At 43.3% G+C, this 24,607-nt stretch overlaps 1 protein-coding gene across 1 annotated transcript in view; it reads left to right on the top strand.

The window, feature by feature from the left end:
• The window catches only part of COLQ (collagen like tail subunit of asymmetric acetylcholinesterase), a 39,436-nt gene extending 15,624 nt beyond the window's left edge, over positions 1-23,812 (top strand). The window contains exons 4-17 of the mRNA XM_028750865.2: positions 767-811; positions 2,240-2,266; positions 4,562-4,633; positions 6,524-6,586; positions 8,622-8,648; positions 9,733-9,777; positions 10,768-10,803; positions 11,364-11,444; positions 14,573-14,669; positions 16,212-16,351; positions 17,201-17,320; positions 18,833-18,953; positions 19,307-19,409; positions 21,549-23,812. Coding sequence (XP_028606698.2) covers positions 767-811; positions 2,240-2,266; positions 4,562-4,633; positions 6,524-6,586; positions 8,622-8,648; positions 9,733-9,777; positions 10,768-10,803; positions 11,364-11,444; positions 14,573-14,669; positions 16,212-16,351; positions 17,201-17,320; positions 18,833-18,953; positions 19,307-19,409; positions 21,549-21,618 — 1,047 coding nt within the window. The 3' untranslated portion in view covers positions 21,619-23,812. The remainder of the gene's footprint in view (positions 1-766; positions 812-2,239; positions 2,267-4,561; positions 4,634-6,523; positions 6,587-8,621; positions 8,649-9,732; positions 9,778-10,767; positions 10,804-11,363; positions 11,445-14,572; positions 14,670-16,211; positions 16,352-17,200; positions 17,321-18,832; positions 18,954-19,306; positions 19,410-21,548) is intronic.
• The last annotated feature ends 795 nt before the right edge of the window (positions 23,813-24,607 follow it).

Genomic DNA, 24,607 nt, shown 5'->3' with positions numbered 1-24,607 from the left:
TGCATTACAAGTGACTTCTGGATTAGTAATGATAAATAAACCAAGGCTCATTAATGGCAAGGTGTATTATGTTGCTTCCACTTGAATCCTTTCAGTGTGACGTAAAAGAATGATGAGAAAATTCTCACTCTCCCAGTCTTTTCGCAGGAGACCGTTTTTTTCGGAATAGCTCACAGAATAGCTTTATTTAATTCAAAGCCAAGATTGGAATATTAAATATCATCCAGTATTCAATAATATAGAGAAGACAAAAGAATATAGAGAACCCAGAAGAAATTTCAGAGGTAAAATTAGAGCATAAAACTACAATTCCTAGGACTGTATCAGGTCAGATGGATGGAATCACATTTTTGATTACTCTCACACCTTCTTTCCTAATATGGAACGACTTTTCTTCCAAACTCCATGATTGCTTTTCCATTATATCCTTCCACCCCTCATCACCTGACCCATCGCTGCGCCTCATTATCTCCTGCCTAAATGGAACTGTAGTGCGTGCAGCTGAAAATTAAATCCAGCTAGACAGTAGAGACTGACAGATGTGAACCCTCATGAACTGAGCTTCGTGTGAGAACTTCGGTCCTGATCTGAGATGGGCTGAAGAGGCTGAAACATGGTAGAGATCCTTGGCAACAAAAAAAGTAGGAAGCCTTCTGATTACTTTGTCACAACTGACAGGCGAAAGACGCTGAGGCGAGCAGAAGAACAAACGAGGAGTGTTATCAGCAACGTTGAACGTCCCATTTCTTCTCTTTTTTATTTTTAGGGCCCGCAAGGCGTTCCTGGCGTGAAGGGACCAAAGGGGGAAAAAGTAAGTGCCAGGGTTGGTTTTTGAACTGTGATAATTGGTGAGCCTTTGGAGGTATATGCATTAGATGTAAGGTCATTTCGGAACTGTAGATTAATTACCAGGACTGGTATCAGCTTTGAGGCAAGGTCCCACCCAGCGACACCCTAGTGGCATCCCCCAGCTAGTGTACCAGAAGCTGAGGTAGTGATGGGCAGTTTAGCATAAGAAAAGCAGATGAAGCAGCTGCTGCAGTCACCCCCAGAGGCATTCTGGGAAAATTAAGATGCTTTGCTTGAATCTTTTTGTTATGTACTGAGCTGAATCCTACAACAATAGGATCCAGAAAACAGCAGTCTGATTGGTCCACAGGAGCCACCCAATCAGGCTCCTGGATGAAGTGAATCAGCAACCTGATTGGCCTGCAGGAGCAGCCAATCAGGCTCCTGGATGAAGCGAATCCGTAACCTGATTGGCCTACAGGAGCAGCCCAGAATTAGCCAATCACGCGGGGCCCATTGTGTAAATAATATATATATAGCTAGACGTTTTGGGGAAAGATTCATTCATTGCTACTACAAGCTGAATAAAGAGCATGAAATTCACACTCGACTCTGAGTATATTTCACTTTTTAAAGCAGCATTTATATATAGTTTGGGGGGGGGAGGAGTTAAAATTCCTAAAGGGATGCTGGCATCAGCTCTGGTGTGCCCTCTAGGACCTGAGCACCCTGGAATTTGCCCCATGCTGCCATGCCTGCTGATTCCAGACCTGTAATGTCTGTGTGTACGATGACTGATAATGGTATGTTTTTAGTGGCCTCTCGTTTCAAAGCGGAATTTGCAATATCTCATTGTCTCGTTACCTGCTTTGTGAAGGCTTAGGCTATGAAAAGCAGGATGCGCCAATAAATGTACATGCCCGCAATCCCCACAAGCCAGAAACTATTGTGCTCCACCTCTAAAGTTTACCACGAAACAAAACTGCACATCTATCCCCATGGCAGTGTGCTGTAGTGGTTAGGGGTTCCCTGGGATACCAGCCTTCTAATCCTCACTTGGCCATGAAGCTCACTGGGTGAAGCTCACTGCCTCTCAGCCTAGTCTACCTCACAGGGCTGTTATAGCTGTCAACTTTTCCCTTTTCTTGTGAGGAATCCTATTCGGAATAAGGGAATTTCCCTTTTAAAAAGGGAAACGTTGACAGCTATGCAGGGCTGTTGTGAGGATTAAATGAGGAGGGTGGAGAACCATGTATACCACCATAAAAGGGTGATTGAAATGCAGTGAAAACAAACAAATAAATGTGTTTGTGGTTTCTCTTGCCTTCCCCCCAGTTGTCTTTAGCCTGTCACAAAAGATTATCGTATGCTACTTGTGACCTGTTTTCTACCTTCTCCCATATTCGTGGGTTGTTTGTGTCTCCTACTGATGCATTACTTTATCTTACAGGGTGAGATTGGCAGACCAGGAAGGAAGGTATGAGACAAATCGCATAACACCCTTTACAGCATTGTGCCCATTCACATGTTAAAAGAGATTTTTCCGTGTAAGGCCAACTGCAATGGAAAGAGTTTGAGGAGAAGAGGGGCCAAATGGAGCTCTTAGTTCCCCGCCTCTTCCTCCTCTGCAGTCACATAGAATTGTTGCTGCCAGGTAACAGTTGAGGGATGGAGGTGTCTGAAGGTGTTTGGCTTAGCAGAGTCAGTTGACTGGCTCTGTGGCACATCTCTCTCCCTCTTCTGCAGCCTGATGGAATAGCTGCTGGCAAGTGAGCTGATGCAAAGGAGGAGCCTGATGGAACTGGCTTCTCAGCACTGCCCACAGAGTGGTCCTACTTCCCATCTCCTTCTGCTTCATGTTGTTTAAACAGAATATTTTTTACCATCACTGTCATAACTCATCAGTCGATCCCACTTGCCTGCAAAAAAATCCCCACACATTGTAAGATATTTTTTAGAATTGAAATGCAACAGGCTGTTGGAACTGATGCTAGTCAGCTGACCACAGTACCAGGCCCACCTAGTGGTGTTGCTTGGGGAAGACCAGAGGGGCAGTGGCCCTGGGTACACGGGGGTGTGTGCATTTTGCTCCTCCGGGCTCTGTCAGCCCTGTGCTGCTGTGCCCCTGGAGTGCTCTCCCGCTGCCCTGCCAGGCCTGCCCTGCTTTGCGTGGCGAGTCCCCGCCTCCCACCAGTAGAAATAAAGACACATGACACCATTATTTTAGGTTAATGGGCTAAAATTGGCCACCACTTTATTGGTTACAGGTAAAGAGCGGTATTGGCTTAGGCATTGGTCCTATCCGGCTTCAGCCTGATTGCTTGAAGACCGGGAAGGGTTAACACCAGCAGGGGGAGCCCTGCTGATGCACATCAACTAGGGACTCCCCCGGGGTCACCGCTCGGGGGGCGCGCTTTAGGCCCTGGCCTCCATAGGCTTTGGACGAGGCCACGCCCCCTGGAATCCTTTACCTTCAATATTTGGGGGAGGTGATGGCGCTCCTCCCCCCCACCACATCTACATAACAATACCCCTACCAATGCCTAGCCGCCAAAACCAAAGGAGTTGTGACGTTTTGCTACCAGGTAGGCAAAAAACCAAATGGCCGGTGCCAATTTGCCAAGTGGAAAAAATTCCTACCAGGCCCCTCAACGGCGACCAACCGAGGTCCATAGCAAGGTCAGAAGGGAACCTTAAAGGGCGGGTGGGTGGGAAACCTCAGCAGCTGACTGGGACCAAAGAGGGAGATCCCGGGGCTGTGCTTGTCTTAAATGAGGCAAGCCACACACCCCGAGCCAGCTGATTGGCTGGCTCAGGGGATGATGCGGCCCGAGGATTCCCCTGATCACGCAGGGGCTGGAAGCCAGCCTCCGCGCTCGTGTTGTGGGCATGAAGCCCGCAACATCATCTCCTCCCGAGGTCGGAAGTGGCTTTGCGACGTTGCAGGGCTGCATGAGGAGGGCGCAACAGGCATGCACGCTGAACAGGAAGGGCGAATGCCTGTAGTGTCCTCCTCACACAGCCCTGTGGCATCGCAGAGCAGAGTGGGGCTGGCAGGGCAGCGTGAGTGTCAGGTCAGGGGCGCAACACAGCCCTGCTTTGCTCCAGGAGGTGGGGCGTTGGTGGCAGGGGCTGGGCATGGGCTCTGCTCACCCTCCACGCCCCGCCCTGCCCCCCTGTGTGCATGGACCACCCCGGAGTGCCCACCTACCCCAGGTGCTAGCAGCACATGCTATGTTCCTGGGCCTGCTTTGCATGCATGTAGCAACTGTTAATTACTCTGACCGGTGTCATAAGCTAGATGGATGCTGGCCGGTATACATACAACAAATGGGGCCACAGCCCAAAATGAACAATCATGTCCCAACACTATCACATTTAATGTTCTGTGGTCAGGAAGAACTTCCAAGGGTGTAGCTGGGTGCCTTATTATCGTTCAAAGAGGCTTCGTTAAACCGTATTGGCCCGAATATAAGCCACACTTTCCCCCCAAATTCCAACAGTGAAAAGTTAAAGTGCAGCTTATATTCACAACCTTTATGCTCCCAGCAAAGCGGCGTGGCTCCCGCCCCCCCCCCCCCCCCGGAAGCAGCTCAGGTATTGTCTCCCTTCCCCGCCCTTCAATTTTAAAGGTGTGGCTTATTTGCGGGTGCAGCTTATATTTGGGCCAATACGGTATCCAGACATTACTGCTACCAATGTTGATGTTATTGCATCTGATTTTTTTCTCTTTCTACTTCCTTCCCTCCATCCCCGGCCTCTTTTTTTGAAGGGCAGACCAGGTCCCCCAGGTGTCCCTGGACTTCCAGGACCTATTGGATGGCCTGGCCCAATAGGACCGAAGGTAAGATTAAGGCACCATTTACTAATGTGGTCAAACCTGTACTGCAAATTAAGTTAAATCCATCTTGTCGAATGGAGCCTACTTGTGGTAGAGTGAGCTTGTAAACGATTGCGCGCCCCTAGGTTCCTAAAGGCATATGGCTTTCGGACCCCAATGCAATGGAGAGGAAGACTTCCAGCTCAGAAACCCAGGGTTTCCTGAGGTCAGGCCTCTGTACATGGTTACTCAATCCGGATTTGAATGCTGCACATGTTTCTTGAGCAGTACAGTGGTACCTCGGGTTAAGTACTTAATTCTTTCCAGAGGTCCGTTCTTAACCTGAAACTGTTCTTAACCTGAAGCACCACTTTAGCTAATGGGGCCTCCCACTGCTGCTGCTGCTGCGCCGCCGGAGCACGATTTCTGTTCTCATCCTGAAGCAAAGTTCTTAACCTGAGGTACTATTTCTGGGTTAGTGGAATCTGTAAACTGAAGTGTATGTAACCTGAAGCATATGTAACCTGAGGTACCACTGTACTGGAATGTGAAGCCGTCTTTACTTCTGAGCATGTGCAGGAAAATGTACCACAGAATGATAGTGGGAGTTTAGAGTATGGGAAGATGGCAGAATAGACCATAGTGGTATCCGTGGGGTGATAATATTCTCTCTCTCTCTCTCTGTGTGTGTGTGTGTGTGTGAATGATGTCTCATAGCCATCATTTGCTATGGACATTTCTCCTCTTATTTCCCCTGCCTTCTCTTATCATGCCACTTCTCCCATATTCTTTGTTTATTCCTGATAACTCTCTTCCCCATCACTTGGCTACAGGAGTGCCATAACGTGGACATGAAACATCACACACACACGCCTACACATACAGTAGTGTGTACGATGTCCCTCATCTACGTGCAGGGGTGTGTGTGACATCCCATGTCTGTGTTGTGGCAGCCGGTGGCAGCGACTCCTCTTCCTTCTCTCCTCAGCCAGTGAGGCACCCGTTTCCACCCTGCATTCAAGGCCCATCCCCCACCAAAAGGGTGTCTTGCTCGCTGGCTGTGGAGGGCGGAGGTGAACTGTTTCTCTCTCGGAGGCAGCACCGCTGCTGCCTGCTGGCTTTTCTCATTGACTTTGTGGGTGCCCGACCCCGACAAATATATTATTGCGGGTGCAGAAGCACCCACAGCCCTCTGGAGTTGGCTCCTATATTATCTTAACAAACACTTAGCCTACTAGATTTGATGATGATGACGATGATGCTCCCCACCCCCAAATCACCTGCTTCCTCATTTTTCGCAAGCAAAAATTTTTGCAAGCGAAACTGGGTAGACCAGTAGCCAAAACTGACAGCCCAAGTGGACTTCAGCAGCTGATACTGTAAATCAGAGAGACTAAGTTGGCCCAATCCAAGAGGCAGTACAGGCAGCTGCCTGGGGCACCTGAATGCAATAGGTGCTGGGATGCTCTGGGAAAACCCCAAGTACCTTGGGACCGCAGGGTCTGAGGCTGGGAGTGAGCAACAGTCTCTACCCCGCACCCTCCTGCTTTCTTAAATGGATCTCCTTCTGCAGTTTAATAACACTAATAATTTAAGAAGGGCAACAAAGGGCAACATTCCCCTAGAGTAGCAATATAGATTGAGCCAGAAGTGTTGTGCAGTTGCTTGCGGGTCTCATTGTAGTGCTGTTAAATGACCATCTGTTGCAGGAGATGATATTAAGAGACAACACATTTCTTTACAATTTAGTCTGAATTAGCTGTATGAAACTTCGTGCTGTATTGCTGCTTGAGGAATCATAGGACTGTGGTCTGTTTCCGCTCTCTCTGATTCCAAACCAGAACAGTCTGCGTTCCAGTTACTGACACCTTTCTGCAGCCACAATGAATAACTTCTTTTTATTGACCTCTCTAGGGTGAAAAGGGAGATTTGGGTTTGATGGGATTGCCAGGTACAAGAGGACCAACGGGCTTTAAGGTTTGTTTCACCCAGCTGCTATGTCGTCCCCATCTGGCTGCTTACAGCTGCTTCCCTGGTAACAAAGTGCTTGTGTATATCGTTTGAAGATAGCAGCAGTGTCCGTGGGGAGAAGGAATAATAGGAAAAGACAGGATTTCCCCAGGATTTTGTTATTGGTATGAGCTTTCGTGTGCATGCAGGTATGATGTTAACATATGAGAGTGCTGGAGGTGAAATAGTTAAACAGGTTAACCAATCAGAACCCAGGGGGGTGGAGTCAGAGGGACTATAAAACCAGCTCTGGAAGGGGCGAAGGGGGGAGTTCGTTGGGAGTTGGGTGGTTGGTTGGTTGGAGTGGATGTGAATTGGGAAAGAGTCTGTGGGAGGGTTGAGTTAGTGTAGCGAAATAAGCCGAGTCAGGAACAGTTAGGAGCTAGGAAGACAAGTAAATATCTGAGAGGTGGTTTAGAGAGTGAGAGCAGGTAGTGGAAGTTATAGGTCTGGATAGGCACCCCATGATTTATTTGACAGATAGCGTTTATGAAACCACACGCTTGTTAAACTGCAATAAATAAACAGAAGTTTATGTTCCAACTTAACCCTGTCTGGACTCAGTATTTTACCAGGTAGGGCCTGGGTGGTGGCAGCGAGAAATAAAGTGGTGGGACAGGGATCAATAGATGGTGAAACGTCCGGGGACCCTGTGTGATCACCACAGCAGGTATCAGAAGTATCTGAAGAAGTGTGCATGCACACTAAAGCTCATACCAATAACAAATTTAGTTGGTCTCTAAGGTGCTACTGGAAGGAATTTTTTTACTTTGTTTTGACTACAGCAGACCAACACGGCTACCTACCTGTATCCAAATCCAGACAGTTATAATTCTCCCCCCCCCCGTTCCTCCTGCCACCCTCACGTATTAGATGGTGTGTGTAACCTTGGTCCAAGAATAGGATGAGTGGACTCCCCTTTCTGCTGCACCCAACTTTTATGTCTAGGGTGCTGGTTTTTGTTTTGGGTTTTCAAAACAACATTTGACATTTAAAAATGGTTAGTGGTTCCGAAGCAGCTGGAATATTTGCTAAAGGAGATTGCTTTATCTTCTTGTTTTGATAGATGGGCTGTACTGATGGAGTACTAGTCATTTGGAGCATGACCACAAATCATAGTCCTGCAAAACATCCCACATTAATTTATAGGCGCCGTGCCAAATTGTGAATTGTGCTTGTGCAACACAACTTGGATTATTTTCCTGTGCATTGGATGTCTTGCGGTGGGTGCAGGACCATGAAATCCCTCTATATTATCATACTAAAAGTGCATAGGCATAAGACATTAGCAACTTCATGTTTAGCAGAAGATGAATTGATTACAAAGGGACAAAACTAGAGTACTGTCTATAGCCAAAGGCGATTTAAAAAGAGAAAAGAACCTTTGTTTAAGCATCATTTGTATCCAAAGCAGATACATATTGAGGCTATATCTCTTTAATGTTGATTTATTTATTTAATTGCTTGACAAATGGTATACCACTTAATCATTAAAAACCACTAAGTGGCCTAGGTATTTACATCACGCAATTGCAGCTATAATTTCTTTTAAAAAATCTTAAATGTCCATGGGAGTTGCTACAAAAGAGTTGGGTCTAAGCTGAAGTACAGTCAAAGTAAACACCAGAGAGAGAGACTTGCCTTTGCTAGATAAGAGGAAACAGCTGAAGAATATGGCTTAAGGCATTTTACCACAGAGACTGCTTTCAATTATATTATTATACTGAGAATTATAATGGCTTTCTGCTGCTGTTTTAATTTCCAAAGCAATTTCTAACAAGGCTAGCATGCTTTTTCTGTACCAGATTTATTTGTTTCTCATGTCTGCCTCCAGGCTGAGGCTTAAATGCTCATATTTGTGATTTTCTTCCAACGGCTGCAAAGGAAAATGTTGCTGCAACTTATTGCGGATTGCTTTTCCAGCCTGATTTTAAAGTCCATATGTTACTATGATGTAATCAATAGCAAGCATGTAAATACCTGCCCTTTTCTCTTCTTCTAGGGTTACCCTGGAAGCAGAGGAGAAAAGGTTCGTCATGCAAAGGACTCTTAGTTAATTCCTGAAAAGCATTGCGACCTATGTTCCTCAGGCCCCCCAAAATGTGATGCTTTGGTATGTTAGTAATAACAGGATCAAGGGACGCGGGTGGCGCTGTGGGTTAAACCACAGAGCCTAGGACTTGCCAATCAGAAAGTTGACGGTTCGAATCCCCGCGACGGGGTGAGCTCCCGTTTGGAAGAACCAATTAAGGCCACTTTATGATGTGCATTCCCCACCCATTAGGAATAGTATCAAGAAATGGGTTATATGTTCTCATACAGCCACAGATTAATAGCCACTGATAGGCTTAGCAGCAAAAGAGAAAGTTTACATATTTGGCCAGGAATCATCTGGACAATCATGCACACGCCAGCAGGCAAAGTGCTGGGAATACAGTACATTGCTTTATTCTATTTTCCTCTCAGTTCTCCCCCCTCCCGCTCTCTCTCTTTGTCCTGTCCTCTCGTCCCCTTTAGTTCATTTCATTTGTTAATGCATAGAAAAGGCGTAGGCGGATGTGACGTAAGGCTCTGCCTCCCCCACAACCTACATTTCCATTTCTGAAAATACCTGTAATTTGTACATGTTCAAGTTTTGACACACAGCCAGCTCTCTGTAATCAGGAATGCTGCATAGGGAGGGCTGGGGGGAGGAGTGGGTCAAAGCACAGGTTGGGGGTTAGTACCTGCTGTGCTTGCTGTCCCTGCCTGCGTGTGTCATTTGTCCGCACATTAATGTCTGAAAAGGGTTTTTAAGCAAACAAAGGGTACCCATGCTGAATGTTGGTACAATCTACATTAGCTCAGAGACTGGCTTAATTCAGGTGACGGCCCACTAGCTGAAGATCAGTAAATGACATTTAACTTGAAAGTCGTTGTGTTCATTACATCGCCTGGAATGTACTGAGGATGGTAATTGTGGGGGAACCAAGAATCTAGCAAGTGTTCTGTATACTGAACAACTTCATTTTGATGGGCTTCTGTGTTTAATTCTACATTCAGCGCTGAAAGAAAACATCGGTATTTGAAACGCCGTGCTCTATAGCTATTATCTCCTGTATGGTTTTCCACAGGGAACTCCCGGAGAGAAGGGCGACAAAGGTAGCAAAGGAGACAAGGTAAAATTACCTTAATAGAGCACCTAATTCGTGTTGAACGTAGCTTGGTTTGTGGTTGCATTCATAGCGTAGTTGTATGAGGATGGAGATTATAGATGCAGACTTCGTTTAACTTCCGTACGCAATCAGCTATGCTCATTGCTAAGACAATAACACAAATCTATTTGGTTGAAGGTCTGGTGAACTATAGCCCTTATCTGTGAAGTCAGAATTGGTCAGAAATATCTGCAATGGTCTATGACCTCGTATTTTCCAAATGACATCATTTTTTTAAAAAAATTATACATTTGCTGTATTTATTTACTTACTTACTGATACTTACTACTTGCATTTATAGCATACTTTTCCTCCAAGAAGCTTGAGGGGGTTCTCTTCCTCCCCATTTTATCCTCACAACAACCCTATGTAGTAGGCTGGTTTAGGGATTGTGACTGGCCCAATGGGAGCTCCATGGCCAAGTGGGGATTCGAACCCTGATCTCCCAGGTCCTACCTAGTCCAACTCTTTATTATTATTTAATTGAATTTATATACCACCCTATATTCGGAGGTCTCAGGGCGGTTCACAGAACAAAATCAAAAATATAAAACCACAAATATATTATCAAAATAAAAAACAACAACCCAATAACACTCCCCCCAAAACCCCCACATTTTAACAGGGTAATCACTACACCTCATTATAAAATAATACATTATTTTACTGATAGTACTTTATACATTTGTTTTAAATGGTTTGTATCTTTTGCTTATTGTATGCATCCATCTTGGGCTTCTATGCAAGGAAGGGCAAGGTAAAAAAAACAAAACCGCAACACATAAGTAATAGTTTTCCTGGTGATTTATTTTTATTTTATTTTCTAATTGCAACCATCATCATCATCAAACTGAATCAGTGACTCGCATTCTTTCTTATCGTGTTTATACAAAACTCAAAGGGATTCATTAGAAAACAATTTAACTTGTGTCTTTCCCAACATTTTCCTTGCAGGGACACATAGGTTTCCCTGGAATGCTGGGGCAGAAGGTACGTCTATAGGAAGCAAGAAATTCTCAGGCTGTCCACCTGCTTGGCTTATGTTGGCATTAATATTTGGGAAGCCTTTAAAAAGTGCAATCCTTCATAGATTTACTCAGAAGTAACTCCCACTGTGTTCAGTAGAACTTAACTTTCTGTGCACACTTATGAGGGGATAAGCCCAGTTTCACTCAGAGGAACTTACACCTCAAAATATACACATTGCACTGTTAAGACTCCTAAGTGAAATGTATTCTGCATGAGGTTTATGCTGCCTGGATCTGTGAATAAGTGTGGGGAAAACTATGTCTTAGGGACAGATTCAGCCCTTTGCTGAATTCCATCTGGGCTCCCTGAGGAGGTGTGGATTTGAAAGACAGAAAGCTGACTGGATCCATTTTTACGTTTGAAGGGACAGATCCGGCAAGCTGTCAGCTGCCTGGTCCACCCCTTCAAAGCTCTTCCTTCTCAGGCGGGTGGGAAGCTGCCCAGGGCTGGGCTGTAAATAATAACCAAGTCAATATATTTGTGCTAAAGCTCTTCTCTTTGTCCTTTCCATCCCCGTTAAGGGAGAAATGGGCCCAAAGGGGGAATCTGGTTCATCCGGACACAGAGGTCCAACTGGAAGACCAGGGAAAAGAGGCAAACAAGTAGGAATCCTGAACTGTATTTGCTTTAACCTGTTTCCGAAAATATTTTGTCTGTGGACTGCATCTCAGCAAGGGATGAGGGATGAATTTGGTTCATTTGGCATGTAAAGATGATTATTCTCTAATTCACACTTTCTGAAACAGTACTCAAACTTCAACGCAGTCATCTCTCAAAAAATCTCCACATTTTGCAATAGAGTTCTTTAGCTGAGCGATGGATACGAAAATGCATATTCTACAGCTAAGTGTGCATATAATATGTGTATGTTAGTGGAAATAGCATACAAAAATGCATTATGCCTGGGGAAATTGGTTTGCAAAAATGAGGATATTAGGAAACATCACATAGAAAAAAAATGTTTATTAGGGGAAATCAGCGCTAAAATGCTGGTTAATTCTTTAGACTTTTTTTTTAAGATCACATGCAGATGTGGAAATGTAGGAAACTGAACTTAAGAGTGTAAAAATGAAACAATGGCACTGGCAGCATTAAGGTAAATTCAACAGTGTAAATAAGCTTTGATGGATGCAGTAATGGAATACTGAATGGAATAGCTTTTGTAAAATATGCAGGGATTTACGATATGTAAAATGAAACATGGGAAGAGATGAAGGGAAGTTATTGATATCTTAAAGATGTAAAATGAGCATTTTAAATTGTAAAACAGAATATTTAATAAATATATATATATAAATAAAATAAAAATGAGACAATGGGAGAAACCAAAATTGACAGATTTGCCTATCCTTGGTTAGACTCTACGTTTTTGGATGTATAATTGGATCTTCTGAACATCCTATTTAAAAAAAAACCAGGCCAGATTTATTGTCACTTGTATTAAATGCCATGCAAAGGAACAAGGATATCTGATTATGATTCATAATAGGGCATAATATCGCCAAGAAAGGAGGAAATAGAGAATATAAGTCAGTTCAGAACAGATAAAGACTGCTTCATCCAGAAATATGGCAGATGACAAAACATGATATTTAATGCATGAAAAGCAGCGATGCTTAAAGGTGGACCATGGAATCATGTCAGGTCAAGGAGCTAGCACATCTCTATACCCTAGAATATTGCATTAATCTCTTGGTACAGTACAGCACTGTTGCTTCAAGAAATTGTAGAATGTAAAATGATCTGCAGTCAGAAATAATGCATCTAGAAGGGAAAATGTAATAGCTCTAACTTGGTTTTACCACCATTAATTCAAGGAGCAGTGACTATATCTATGTAGTCCTGGTTCACACAATATTTTTCTCTATGTAGTGGTTAGTCTGGAGATTGCTGGGAAAGGGGGAAATGCTTGTTTGAACCACTCCTTAATGTCCATTTGCTTTGGAAAGGAATTAAAAAAAGCAGTGGAGATGTTACTGAATAAAATATATTATGGGGTTCTCTTAGTTTTTTCTCCCCAAAAGGCAATGTTTTCTGCTTTCATAATTTTGACCTTTAGAAGAATGATGACACTCCCGCTTCAGCAAATTCTAGCTTCAGAAGAGAAATTTCCCTCAGGAAACAGTCAAATTCCCCTACCATGCCTACTCTGCTCCCCTTAATACACAGTACACATGGAGAGATGCTTAAATTTACAAACATATTTCTGCATACCTAGAGAGTCCCCCAAAAGTATCAAAACAACTGCCCTACTTTGTCGTGGCCCCGCATACTAATAGCATACCCAAGTTCACTCTATATAAAGTTATTCAGTATAGAAAGAGTCTCTTGGTAAGAGCTACAAAATAAATAAAGCAGTATATTTTGCTTGAAAACTTTTATTGATGGAGAAGCAGACGTCCTGTAGGCATCTGGTCTGATGTTCTTACAAGTGTGGATGTCTTCTAGAAAACATAATTGTTTGTGAGGCGATCACTTTCTTTGATGTCTGCTAGCACAAAAACCTTTGCGTACGCTTTCAGCAAGAGAAACCAGGCCCAACATGGCAATAACTAGAAAATATTACATGTGCTTTTCTTAAGGGTGTAGCTGAATACAAATATGCTTGCCGATTGGTTCCCGTTGATTCTGTTACAGGCCTAGAATTTCCTAAAGTCCAAATGTTGTTTTGAAAAACTGAGTGCCGTGTGTACATAGCTGTTTGTAATAAGAGGGGCCACTTTTCACCTACTCAGTCATTTCCTTTCTCCAGAGCCAGCTGACAACCCCATATAAAATGCCTGCAGTGGCAGCTAATTTAAGAAGGTGTTACTTCCTCTTCCATTCTGAGATCCATCTTGCTTAGCTCATTTGACTCCTTCAGGTTCATGAGGAGTCTTCTCAGGCTCCAGTCATTCAGTTACAGTTACGCCAAGGCTGGCCTGTGCAACTCTGCCGGTTTCAACCTTACAAGTGCCACACTGTGGCGGTGGTGATGATGATCATAAACAACATTTTTTGGTCTACAGAAATTCACAGTAAAATGCTGATGAATTTTATGAGGGGGGCGAATATGTATATTGTGGAGAATTGAACTTAAGGTTGGAAAAGCGAGAAACCGGGGGGGGGGGGACGGGGACGACCCAATATTGATAGATTTGCCCATCCCTACACTTGAAGAAATTTCCTCACAATTTTTCTCTCTGAAAATTTGGTGTAGTCCTAGCACAGTGGAACCTCAGCTGTCGAACACATTCATAATTGAATGTTTTGGCTTTCGAACACTGAAAACCCAGATATAACTGCTCCGGTTTTTGAATGATTTTCGGAAGCCGAACATGCCACACAACTTTTGTTTTGAGTTTCCCTATTGTATTGAGGCTTCCGTATTGAGTTTTCGGTTTTCGAACGATTCGGAAGTCGAAGTGTCTTCCGGAACGGATAACGTTCAAAAACCGAGGTTCCACTGTAATAAGTCATTCTGAAATGTGCAGAACTGGGAAATTTATGGGATTGTTCAGTAATATTTTATATAATATTATATATATTTTTGTTGGGGAAATGCATGGATTTGCCATAATATGTATAAGGTCCTGCAGATTTAATTTGCAATTTTGGCATTTCGATCTTTTCTGTGTAGTTGAAGCGCACGCTATTTCGACCCATGAAGCCATAGGATTTGCACTATAGCAGAGTACCTTAGCTTATTAGGGAATGTTATAAAGTAACAGTCCTTTCTTTTATATACTAGGGACAAAGGGGAGACATAGGACCTCCTGGTGCCTCAGGCCCACCTGGAAGACCTGGCCCCCCTGGTCAGCCTGGTCCACCAGGCCCTTTGGCAACAGGTAAGGCAGACCTTTCAAAATGGCCGCTCGTTCCCTTTCCCCCTTCAATTTAATCATATTGAGTTGCCTCACAGAAAAGAGGCATGCGTCCACGAGGTTTCTGCCGAACCACTAGCTGAGGGGGGAATCACACATTTTTAAGATAAGGTTTTAGTGTGGGGTTGGACTTCTTTTGCTCTCAACTACCCCTTGCACCCTGAAATAAGGGCCCTTCTAGACTGGTGTCATATAAGCCAACTCCTAGGGGCCGAGGTCCCTTCACCCCCACAATAAAATATTTGAGGTGGCTGCCCCCCCCAGTTGATGGGCATTGTCATTCAAAGGGTGTGTGTGTACCATGCAGGATGAGGCTTACCCATTCCGCCCCTCCAATACTTTATTCAAGTTTGCACCCCTGACTGGTGGTGTTTTGTGGGTGTATTTTGCAGCAATCCATACCCCACCAGTCTCCTGAAAAAAAGAGACATCCCATTTTTTTTCAAGAGAGGACAGTGGCCATTTTGAGCACTGTGATCTCTCATGATGCTCCAAAATGGATATATTGTGGTGCGAAATCACGTGAGACCTCGGTGCCCAAAATGGCTGCCATCCTCTCACAAGAAAAAAACAGAAAGATGGTGTCCCAGTTGTTGCCTTTGATGTGTTGGTGGGAATGGACATGCCATTGATTCAATAATAGTGAATAAGAGGTGGATTTAAACTGGGCCATCTACATACACTTCGACTTCATTAGTTGCTTTGCGATGCTTCCAGATTGTTTCCATGTTATTACCACCTGGAGAGATGTATTACAGAACAATTAAAGTGGGACAAAAAATAAACTGGAACTTTTGTGGTTTGAAAAGTTTGGGGATTTCAGCAGTAAGGTATGGAACAGAACTTGGAAATGAAGCAGTATGCCCACCCTGAAACTTTTGCAGATACAAATAGTATTGAAAGTGGGATCATGTTGAACTGCCCCAAATACCACCTTGAGCATAAATAATAGTTCCTCTGCAAATCTTCTGCTGAGATCCAAAATAGTTATTCACTCATTCACATAGCCTGGTCTTTTGTTAAAAGGCAATGATAACGGTGCTTCCAGATGGGGCTTTAATTTGCAAATGGGTCATTGCTAAAGGGTTTGAGTGTGTGTGCGTTACTTATTGGATTTCCCCTGGAAAGGGCAGAAGGATCAGTCTGAAGTTAACGTGGAGGGGGTTTAATGGGTTGGCATTTAAATGCCAATGACTCAACTTGCATGCATGAAGGGCACAGAATCCACAATAAACATCCATCTGGAAACATCCCAAGTTAAAGACCAATTTAATAACCCATGGAGATCAAACAATGATGGCAAACAATATACAACCACCCCCAAAGTTGGAAGGCCAATAATATTTGACAAGTGATTGTACAAGCCCCCAAAGAAGCTTACAGGTGTCAAAGACAGCTTTTCAATATGAGATGCTTAGCTCGCAGGCAGGGACTCGATTTTCCCTTTTCAGTATGTCTTTATCTATTTCAGCAACTACCTTGCGTGTCAAATCTGATGTTTTCTAGGGCAACTAACAGTGGGGACAAAAGGAGAGAGAGGACTTCCTGGACCTCCAGGAAAATGTCTCTGCAACGCTCCGCAAAACGGGAATATCCCACCCTATGACGAGCCACTGTTTGGACAACCTTATTCAAAGGTTCCTGCAGTAAGTGAGGCTGATAGGAGTTGATATGGGCATACTGTGTTAACGGATCCAGACCGCTGGCATGAAGTAGCCGCTTTGGTCAATTTGATCCGGGCTGCTGTGGGTTTGTCAGTGAAGACAATACAGAGCTAGATGGATCAATGGTCTGATTCGGTATGGGGCAGATCCCATGTTCCTTAACTTACGGGCAACTGTGGAATGGTGCCTGTGATGTGACTATGATGCAACCATAACTACCTCCTCCCCCTGTCAATTCTGGAGTTAAACAATTTAGAACAATTAATTGCTTAAGTTACCTCTTCGTTTCTCTCAAACTTTGGAGGTTGTTTTCTCTCACCTTCTAGACATGGAGCACATCTCTCCCTCATTCTTTTTCCTCGAAGACTATTCTACTTACAGAAAAGAGTCTCTATTTTCGCTTGCATGAGGATGGGCAGATAGCAACACTGGTTACGTATTAGGCTAGGCCTAGGAAATCTGTCACCCTCAAAATTTTGTCAGGCAAAGCTTCCATCATCCCTAACATTATTGCTGTGCTGGTGGGGGCTGATGGGAGTTGGAGTTCAGTGACATGTGGAGGACAATTCATTCCTCACCCCTGGTTTTCATTATTAGTGGAGTGTGCTCATAGTATCGGGTTCCTGGTCCCTTGATTAGAGCAAACAGTACATTCCGCTTAATTACAAGTGGGTTTTTGAGGTCAACGGGGAAGGTTTCAGATAATGCAAACCCTTCAGATTTGGAACTGGTCTCTAAATTTCCATCGCCACTTAGTATTCTCTCCTACAGTAGGTGTTGCGGCAGCCTTGTGTCTTCTCCGACTCCTACTTTTTTATTTCTCTTTTCCAGATTTTTGTAGTGAATAATCAGGAAGAACTGGACAGGTTAAACACAGAAAACGCCCTAGCGTTTCGTAGAGATCAGAGATCTTTGTATTTCAAAGATGCTTTTGGATGGCTTCCAATTCAGGTAGGTAGGTAAATAAATGATAAATAAATAGTGCAAGTTTTGTAAGCATTTCATTCCATTGGAACTAAAAAAAAATTATGTTTAAAATATTTATTGGGTGAAGTGAATTTCTGCAGCAGATGAACTCTCAATTGTCCCCCCCTCCCCCCGAATATATATCAGAAAAAGCAAATATCACTGAACAGAATATGGCAGACATAAACAAAACAAGTGGTCTATACCAAACCCCCTCCCCAACATTTCTCCGATGAAAATAGGGACGTCACATTCCATAATGATCATTTTACTATTTTTACCTCACACATCTTACTGGGTTGCCCCAGCTGCTCTGGGCAGCTTCCAACATATATAAAAACATAATAAAACATTAAACAATTTTTAAAAAATCTTCCCTATACAGGATTGCCTTCAGACGGCTCAGGGGTTGGATAACTCTACACCCTCCAACATTTCTCCAGTGAAAATAAGGACATCCTAAGGGAAAGTGGGGCATTCTGGGATCAAATCAGAAACTCGGACGGCTTCTGTAAATTCAGGACTGTCCCTGGAAAATAGGGACACTTGAAGAATCTGCTATACATGTATATCTGTATAATGTGAAAGGGCAGTTTGCAGGGCGATCCTAATCCCCAGATCTATTGGCTGGAGGGAGTTAGCATGGGGCAGAGAGTTCCTCCAGCAGAGCAGAGGGCACTTCTGTGGGCATAAATCTATTTCTGCCAGCAGTAGGCCCTGAAACAGGCATCTAGCAATTGGACATGTATGTGTCAGACCTGGCCTCGAATCCATTGGACTCAAATTCCCTTCATTATTCCAAGAGGCTTCAGGATCAGGAGCATCAGCTACACCATTCAATCACACACACACCCCGACACATACACACACTTCAGATGCAATGAATTATATGCCATTTCACTCCACCACACTATCCTGCCTGCGATTTCTCTGCCCAACTGCAGAATTGTGTAGATAAATATCCCATGCTTATCTGTACCGCAAACTGCAAAAACCATTGTCCTGTTATGATACTCCTTAATCAGTCTTAAGGGATACAGACTGCAGAACAGTACGCTTTTTCACCTCATACTTAAGAGTGAAGCAATTAAGGGAGAGACTGATTAATCAATCAGCAATATTACGTCTGTGCTAGTCCTGAGGGTCCATGATTCTATGATCATGGGCTATGCAAAAAAAAAGGAATGGGTTTTAAAATACACACCCTTCAACCTAAATTCACTGAACTCCTCAAGGGTAAGTAAAGACCTGCCATAAAATAAAATGGTTTGCATTCTGGTTTGGATGTAAATTGTTAGAGGTTCTGGAAGTATTCGTACTATAGCTGTGAGGACTCTGACACAAACATTTCCAGGGGATTGTGCAGTTGGCTGAAGTGGCAGGGCAGACACCTAATCTTCAGCAAGTGAGAACAGGAATCACATGTTCCTTTGGTGCCTCCTTTTCCAAGATGTTTATAGTTCCGCTCAAGTATCTGTTTCGTGTTTATTCCAGCAGCTCACGCCTTTTTATCCTGTGGACTACCCGCTGGAAGATGGCAGCACCTGTGGAGATGGGGTCCTCCAAGATGGTGAAGAATGCGATGATGGCAATAACATAGTGACTGATGATTGTATAAGTACGTTTGATGTTACCAATTCTCGTTTTCTTGCTTTAATATACACAAGGATTCTCAGATAAATGGAAAGCCTAATTCATATACTTCACTGTTTCCACATGTGATCTGGATAAAAAATCAGCAAAACACTCAGGAAAAGCTACTTTCATTAAGTGGGAAAGAGCTGGTATTTTACTTTTCAACAGATAGTTTTGTAAACATACACAGGCAAGCAAACTGATTAATCTTGGAGTTAATGGGTGATGTGGACGAAAGTTCACACTGTCCTCTGACACGCAAGGAGCTAGCTAGCAGCTGCAAATAACCCCATTTATGTATTTATTTACCTTTCTCTTTTATTTCGGGTTTATTAGAATGTCGCCATGCTTATTGTGGAGACGGCTACCGACATGAAGGTGTAGAAGAGTGTGATGGGAAAGATTTTGGATACTTAACTTGCAAAACGTATCTCCCTGGGTAAGGCAAACTTAAGTTATTTTTGTCACATCATGGGAGAGTATGATTTGTTTTTAAAATCCACAAAAGATTGGACTGGGAAGGAAGATGGAGGCAAAGGTCTGTTTTCATTGCTTTGCTCCAACAGGAACCAATGGATGGTTGGTTTTAGGGGGGGGCTGATTCCTGTGGCCCCAATCACATGTTGTCTGTGTTGCTTGAAGACAAAGGGAGGGATCCCTCTTCACCTTGAATTAATAGTTGTAGGGAAGTAACTGGCTGTGCCTCTCTATGGTCACCCCTTCTTCCCGGTGGTCATTCAATGATGATGATCCAATCTCCCTTTGTTTTACCTGGTGGGGAGGAGAATTGGGCAGGTGGAAGATGGGGTAGAAATATTCTGAGGAAGTGGGTACAGTGGTACCCCGGGTTACATACGCTTCAGGTTACATACGCTTCAGGTTACACACTCCGCTAACCCAGAAATAGTGCTTCAGGTTAAGAACTTTGCTTCAGGATAAGAACAGAAATCGGGCTCTGGCGGTGCAGCGGCAGCAGTGGGAGGCCCCATTAGCTAAAGTGGTGCTTCAGGTTAAGAACAGTTTCAGGTTAAGAACAGACCTCCGGAACAAATTAAGTACTTAACCCGAGGTACCACTGTACTTTGGTACTAAAGCTGTTGGGACACAATAGCTAACTCTGCAGATATGACCCACCATGGGACTTCAAGAAACCACTGGCTAGAAAGACCTAGGGAGACCTAGTTCTCATGCATCAAGGCATCTTGGGGTGTAGGGACAACGTCCCCAGATTTGTTTCACTTGGCATCTCTAGGAAACTGAGGAGGAAGAGGAGGCTCCACCATCATAGTACTCTTCTCTCTCATGCACCCAAAGCTAGTTACTTACAATTACCTTATGTTGTTGGGAATATCCCCAAGAGTCATGAGAGACTCATAGATGCATAAATGTTTACTGAAGCAGATGGAGAGGCCACCTTTGTTTTTGTGCAAGTGTAGGACGTCTCTACTGTTTGCAGATTCTCTCCCCACCCGATTTAGGCACCCATGAAGTCTACACTTGAATTAGAAAAGAGCTAATTAAGGCTGTGGTTGCTGTTAGCCATCAGTTGTACACTGGAGCGAGCTAAAAACATATTCATGCGGTACAGAGCTGTAGTGCTTCTCTTTAGGCCAGCAGGAAATTGAGGTCACACCCACACCATACATCCATGGCTTCCCCCAAAGAATCCTGGAAACTGTAGTTTACCCCTCACAGAATGACCATTCCCAGCACCTTTAGAAAACTACTGTTCCCAGGATTCTTTGGGGCAAGCCATGCGCTTTAAATGTATGATGTAAATGTGACTTTAGCTGGGGCCTTTGTTTGCTTGTAATCTGACTTGCATGCATTGGTATTAATAGCTTCTTCTGGTCAGCAGTATTTTACCTGCAATAGCTGTAGCTGTCAGGTATCATTACGATCTTACAGGAAACATTCCATTTGCAAATGAAATTATCTGCAGAGTTCTCATGGCTCCTGAAAGAGTAATGTGTTAATTGGCAGGAATAAAGAAAACACAAGAGTCAGTTCTGCAAACCCTCGTCTGTATTAACTCTCAGGATGTAATTTAACTCCTTACAGCACCTTTTACATCAATGGGACTCTATAAACAGACATTTTAGGAAAGCAACCATAAGATGTATACACGTTAAAGGTTGATATTTGGTCAAGATTTTGAAAACCGAGGCCTTTATTTCAGGGTTTTCAAATTTCCAGACATGACAGCAGCTGTGATAATTGTGCTTTGTGAATCTGCAAATAACTTCATATTGCCCTTCATATTGCATCCTGTTAATTGGATGCATAATGAGATATAGGTTAAAACAAAGCTTGATATTGGACTGTATTGATTAAGTGTTCAGTTGGCAATGTTATTGCAAATTGTACTTTATTTTGTGCCGCAAATCATGTCTCTGCGGCAAATGTCTCTGCGCAGCCTTTTTCGAACATCCCTCTGTCTAACGTATTTGCCTCGCTGCAAAACGCTGCCTTCAAAATCCATCTGTGGACGCCCTGATAGAAATTAGATATAAAAATCAACTGGTAAAAAAAGTGTCATGTGTAATAATGACTGGTGTGTGTTCATCTTCTGTCTTAGGTCTTATGGAAAATTACGATGCACTTCATTTTGCAATATTGACTCTACAGAGTGTCGATACTTTACATGAAAAGTGAGCCCTGTAATATGTGAGTATCCCACGTACAACATCCATACATCAGGTGCTATGTTACCATCAACCCAAGACTGAGCAATAGACAAGCAACCCATCTCTATGATAAAAAGCAACAACCAATGTCCTGCTGCTCGTGGTGATTGGAGATGTGTTTTTAAATTGGCTCACACTGGAAGAAAATAGGACCACTGAATCCTGTCTTAGTAGATAAATGTCACGCAACATTCACAGTTAAGACTTACCTTTTCCATGGCTGCTTACAGGAGTTCCTCTTCACAACAGGAAAACCAAATAACCGGAATACTGTATTTTACTTCAATACTGTTACTTCATAAAAACACAATTATACCTCAACTTGGCACTCCTAGTCCTACAGATAAGCTCTTCGGGTGTTTTTGTTTTTTAAAAAAATATTTTTTTCCAGTATAAACACAAAGCATATTCTGGTTGCAGTGTTTATAAGGACTATTTATGGGGTTATTTTCATTACCATGTGAACTCTGTACATGCTTTAGCTGCATGAATCAATCGTGTTCAAGTGAGAAGTCCCGGGTTTGTATATATTGACTTGGGGCAATTAGGCTGCAATCCTATGAGCACTTATGTGGGGGTAAGTCCCATTAAACTCACTGGGACTTACTTCTGAATAGAGATGCATAGGATGGCACTGTTAGTTAAGTGGAAGAGAACCAGATTGAGGAACTGATTAGCTTTATTTACACTGCAATTCTATGTATGCCAACTTGGAAGTACTCCCAGGTTAAGTGGAAATAGCCTTAGAAACAGAAATTGTATAACCACGTGAGAGATGTAAATAGATTGAAATATATCGAGAGTGACTGAAATGGAAGAATTCAAAAGGGAGTCAACACTTGTATATAATGAATTCTTCAGCGTCAGATTATTACTTTGGGATGCTTGACTCATGTGGGGCAAGCTCTCGAAAACAAAGTCCTACTGCCCCTTACACCATGTTCCTGCCAAGTTCGTAGACGTATAACACTATATTCTGTGTCTAATACGCCTGAAATCTGCATTCTGAATTATGCAACAGAATGGAGGTTTGCACCTTGAAAAGCTTAGAATTGCCTTAGAGACTATTGTTGCAAAACTGCTACCATCAACTTTCCTGTTAGTTGTTATGCCAGGAAGTGTTACTTGCTTTCTCGTGTACCTGATACTCAGTTCTACTGGTTTCTACCTAGAAATTGCTTTCCAGTCTCAGCTTTGTACAACAGTTAGGATTATTGGCCACGTTCATACATCATCATGGTTTAGTGTGACCTGCATGAGCTGAAATGAGCCCAGGTGATTGTTGGGTTCACACATTCCCTCCATTTTTCTGTCTGCATGGTCTGAGGGAGGACTTCAGCAGTGTTTACTTTCTCTTAATCTCAGGTTTCCATTGCACGTGAACTGGGGATCGTGGTTTGCACTATGCTTAGTTTAAACAAGCCAGCTTTATAACCCATGGTTTGAGTTTGGGTGGTTTTTGAAACTGCCCTGGGTTCATATTCCAGAACAAGCAGAGTTTAAAAGGAACTGAAATTAATCACTGCTGAAATCCTCCCTTCAGGCTAATCAAAGGTAGAGAGGGGAGGGAAAGCACACATGCCCAAATCTTGCTCAGGATCCTTCCAGCTTCTATTTGTCGTGCTAAACCATGGTTTAATGTGAACACAGCCACTTGTGTATATATTCCTATTTGTATAGCCGATAGGAGTCATCCCATAGCGTGTTATTCAGATTATATGTTGTATAGATTTTGTATGTATATATGCATATATATATATATATTCCAAGTGGATTGGTCAGAGATGGTTATGTTATCTTTGAAAGCATTTGAGATAATTACTGATTTCCTTTCTAACAGATACTAAAGAGCAAATTTCATGTTGGAAGTATACTGAGTTAGATACATGTGGAAGTTACCTTAAAATTAGACAAACCTCTGAGTAAATTCTTCATACAGTGACGTGTGGATTCAGGTTTCAGAAAATTAAGAAAGGACATTCTTTTCATATCCGTCAATATTCCTGTTTTCCTTTTCTTTAACGGTCTAAAATGTTTGTTTGAAGTACATGAACCCATGTATAACAACAGCTATCGTTGTTATGTTATGTTACTTCCATAGGAGTTGAATAAGAAAGATATTATACAATTATAATAAAAATTAAAGTAAAACCAACAGTTATGCAGACATTTTTACCACATGGATAGATGTGTGGATTACAGTGTGAATGCAGATTTATGCTAAAGTAATGTGGTAAGAGTTTTAAAAACAAAAGACAGTGAGTTAATTGGGATGGATATTTCTTATCTGAATTGCTTACAGTATTGTGAATTTTAAGGAAACATAAGTCCATGGAGCTCAGCAGGACATCATTTAATTCCACTCTGAATTTCAGCAGTTTTCAGTGTGCCAAATTTTCCCTGGAACATGCCCAACGATGCTAACTTGCATGGCCACTTGGGGGTGACATGTCTGCTGTACGTGCAGAAGAAGAAACAGGGTGTCCATCAGGACCATCCTACTCATGAGGCAAAGCGAAGAAACCGCCTCAGGTGGTAGGATCCACAGGGGCAGCAGATCCCGATGTGCATCTATATTCCCTCCTTGTTCCTGATACAGATCTATGCCTATCACTTCTACCCTGCCGGGGAGGGGAGCATCATTTGATCATTTGCATCAGGTGCAAAAATGTCTTGAGCCAGCCCTGGGGTCCCTACTGTGTAAACTTGAACAAAGGAGGGTGGGGGGGAGGGAAGAGTAGACTAGATTCCTTTCTGGCTCCCTCCCAACTCACCACTGAGCAACGGCAGCCCCGGGCAGGTCTTGGAGCAGTACACGAAGTGGTCTAAGCCTGCACACAGAGTAGGTGTGGCCTGCAGCCTGTGTCCTTAGATGTTCTGTGAGAGACGTGGAAGGTTGCCCTGCCGCCTTGCTGTGTTCCAGCATGGAAGTGGCACGGCCAGTGCTATT

Source organism: Podarcis muralis, chromosome 12, assembly GCF_964188315.1.
Source record: "Podarcis muralis chromosome 12, rPodMur119.hap1.1, whole genome shotgun sequence".
In the NCBI taxonomy this organism is placed as follows: Eukaryota; Metazoa; Chordata; class Lepidosauria; order Squamata; family Lacertidae; genus Podarcis; species Podarcis muralis.
Note: the sequence above shows the minus strand (reverse complement) of the source record. Positions and strands in the feature narration are given on the sequence as shown.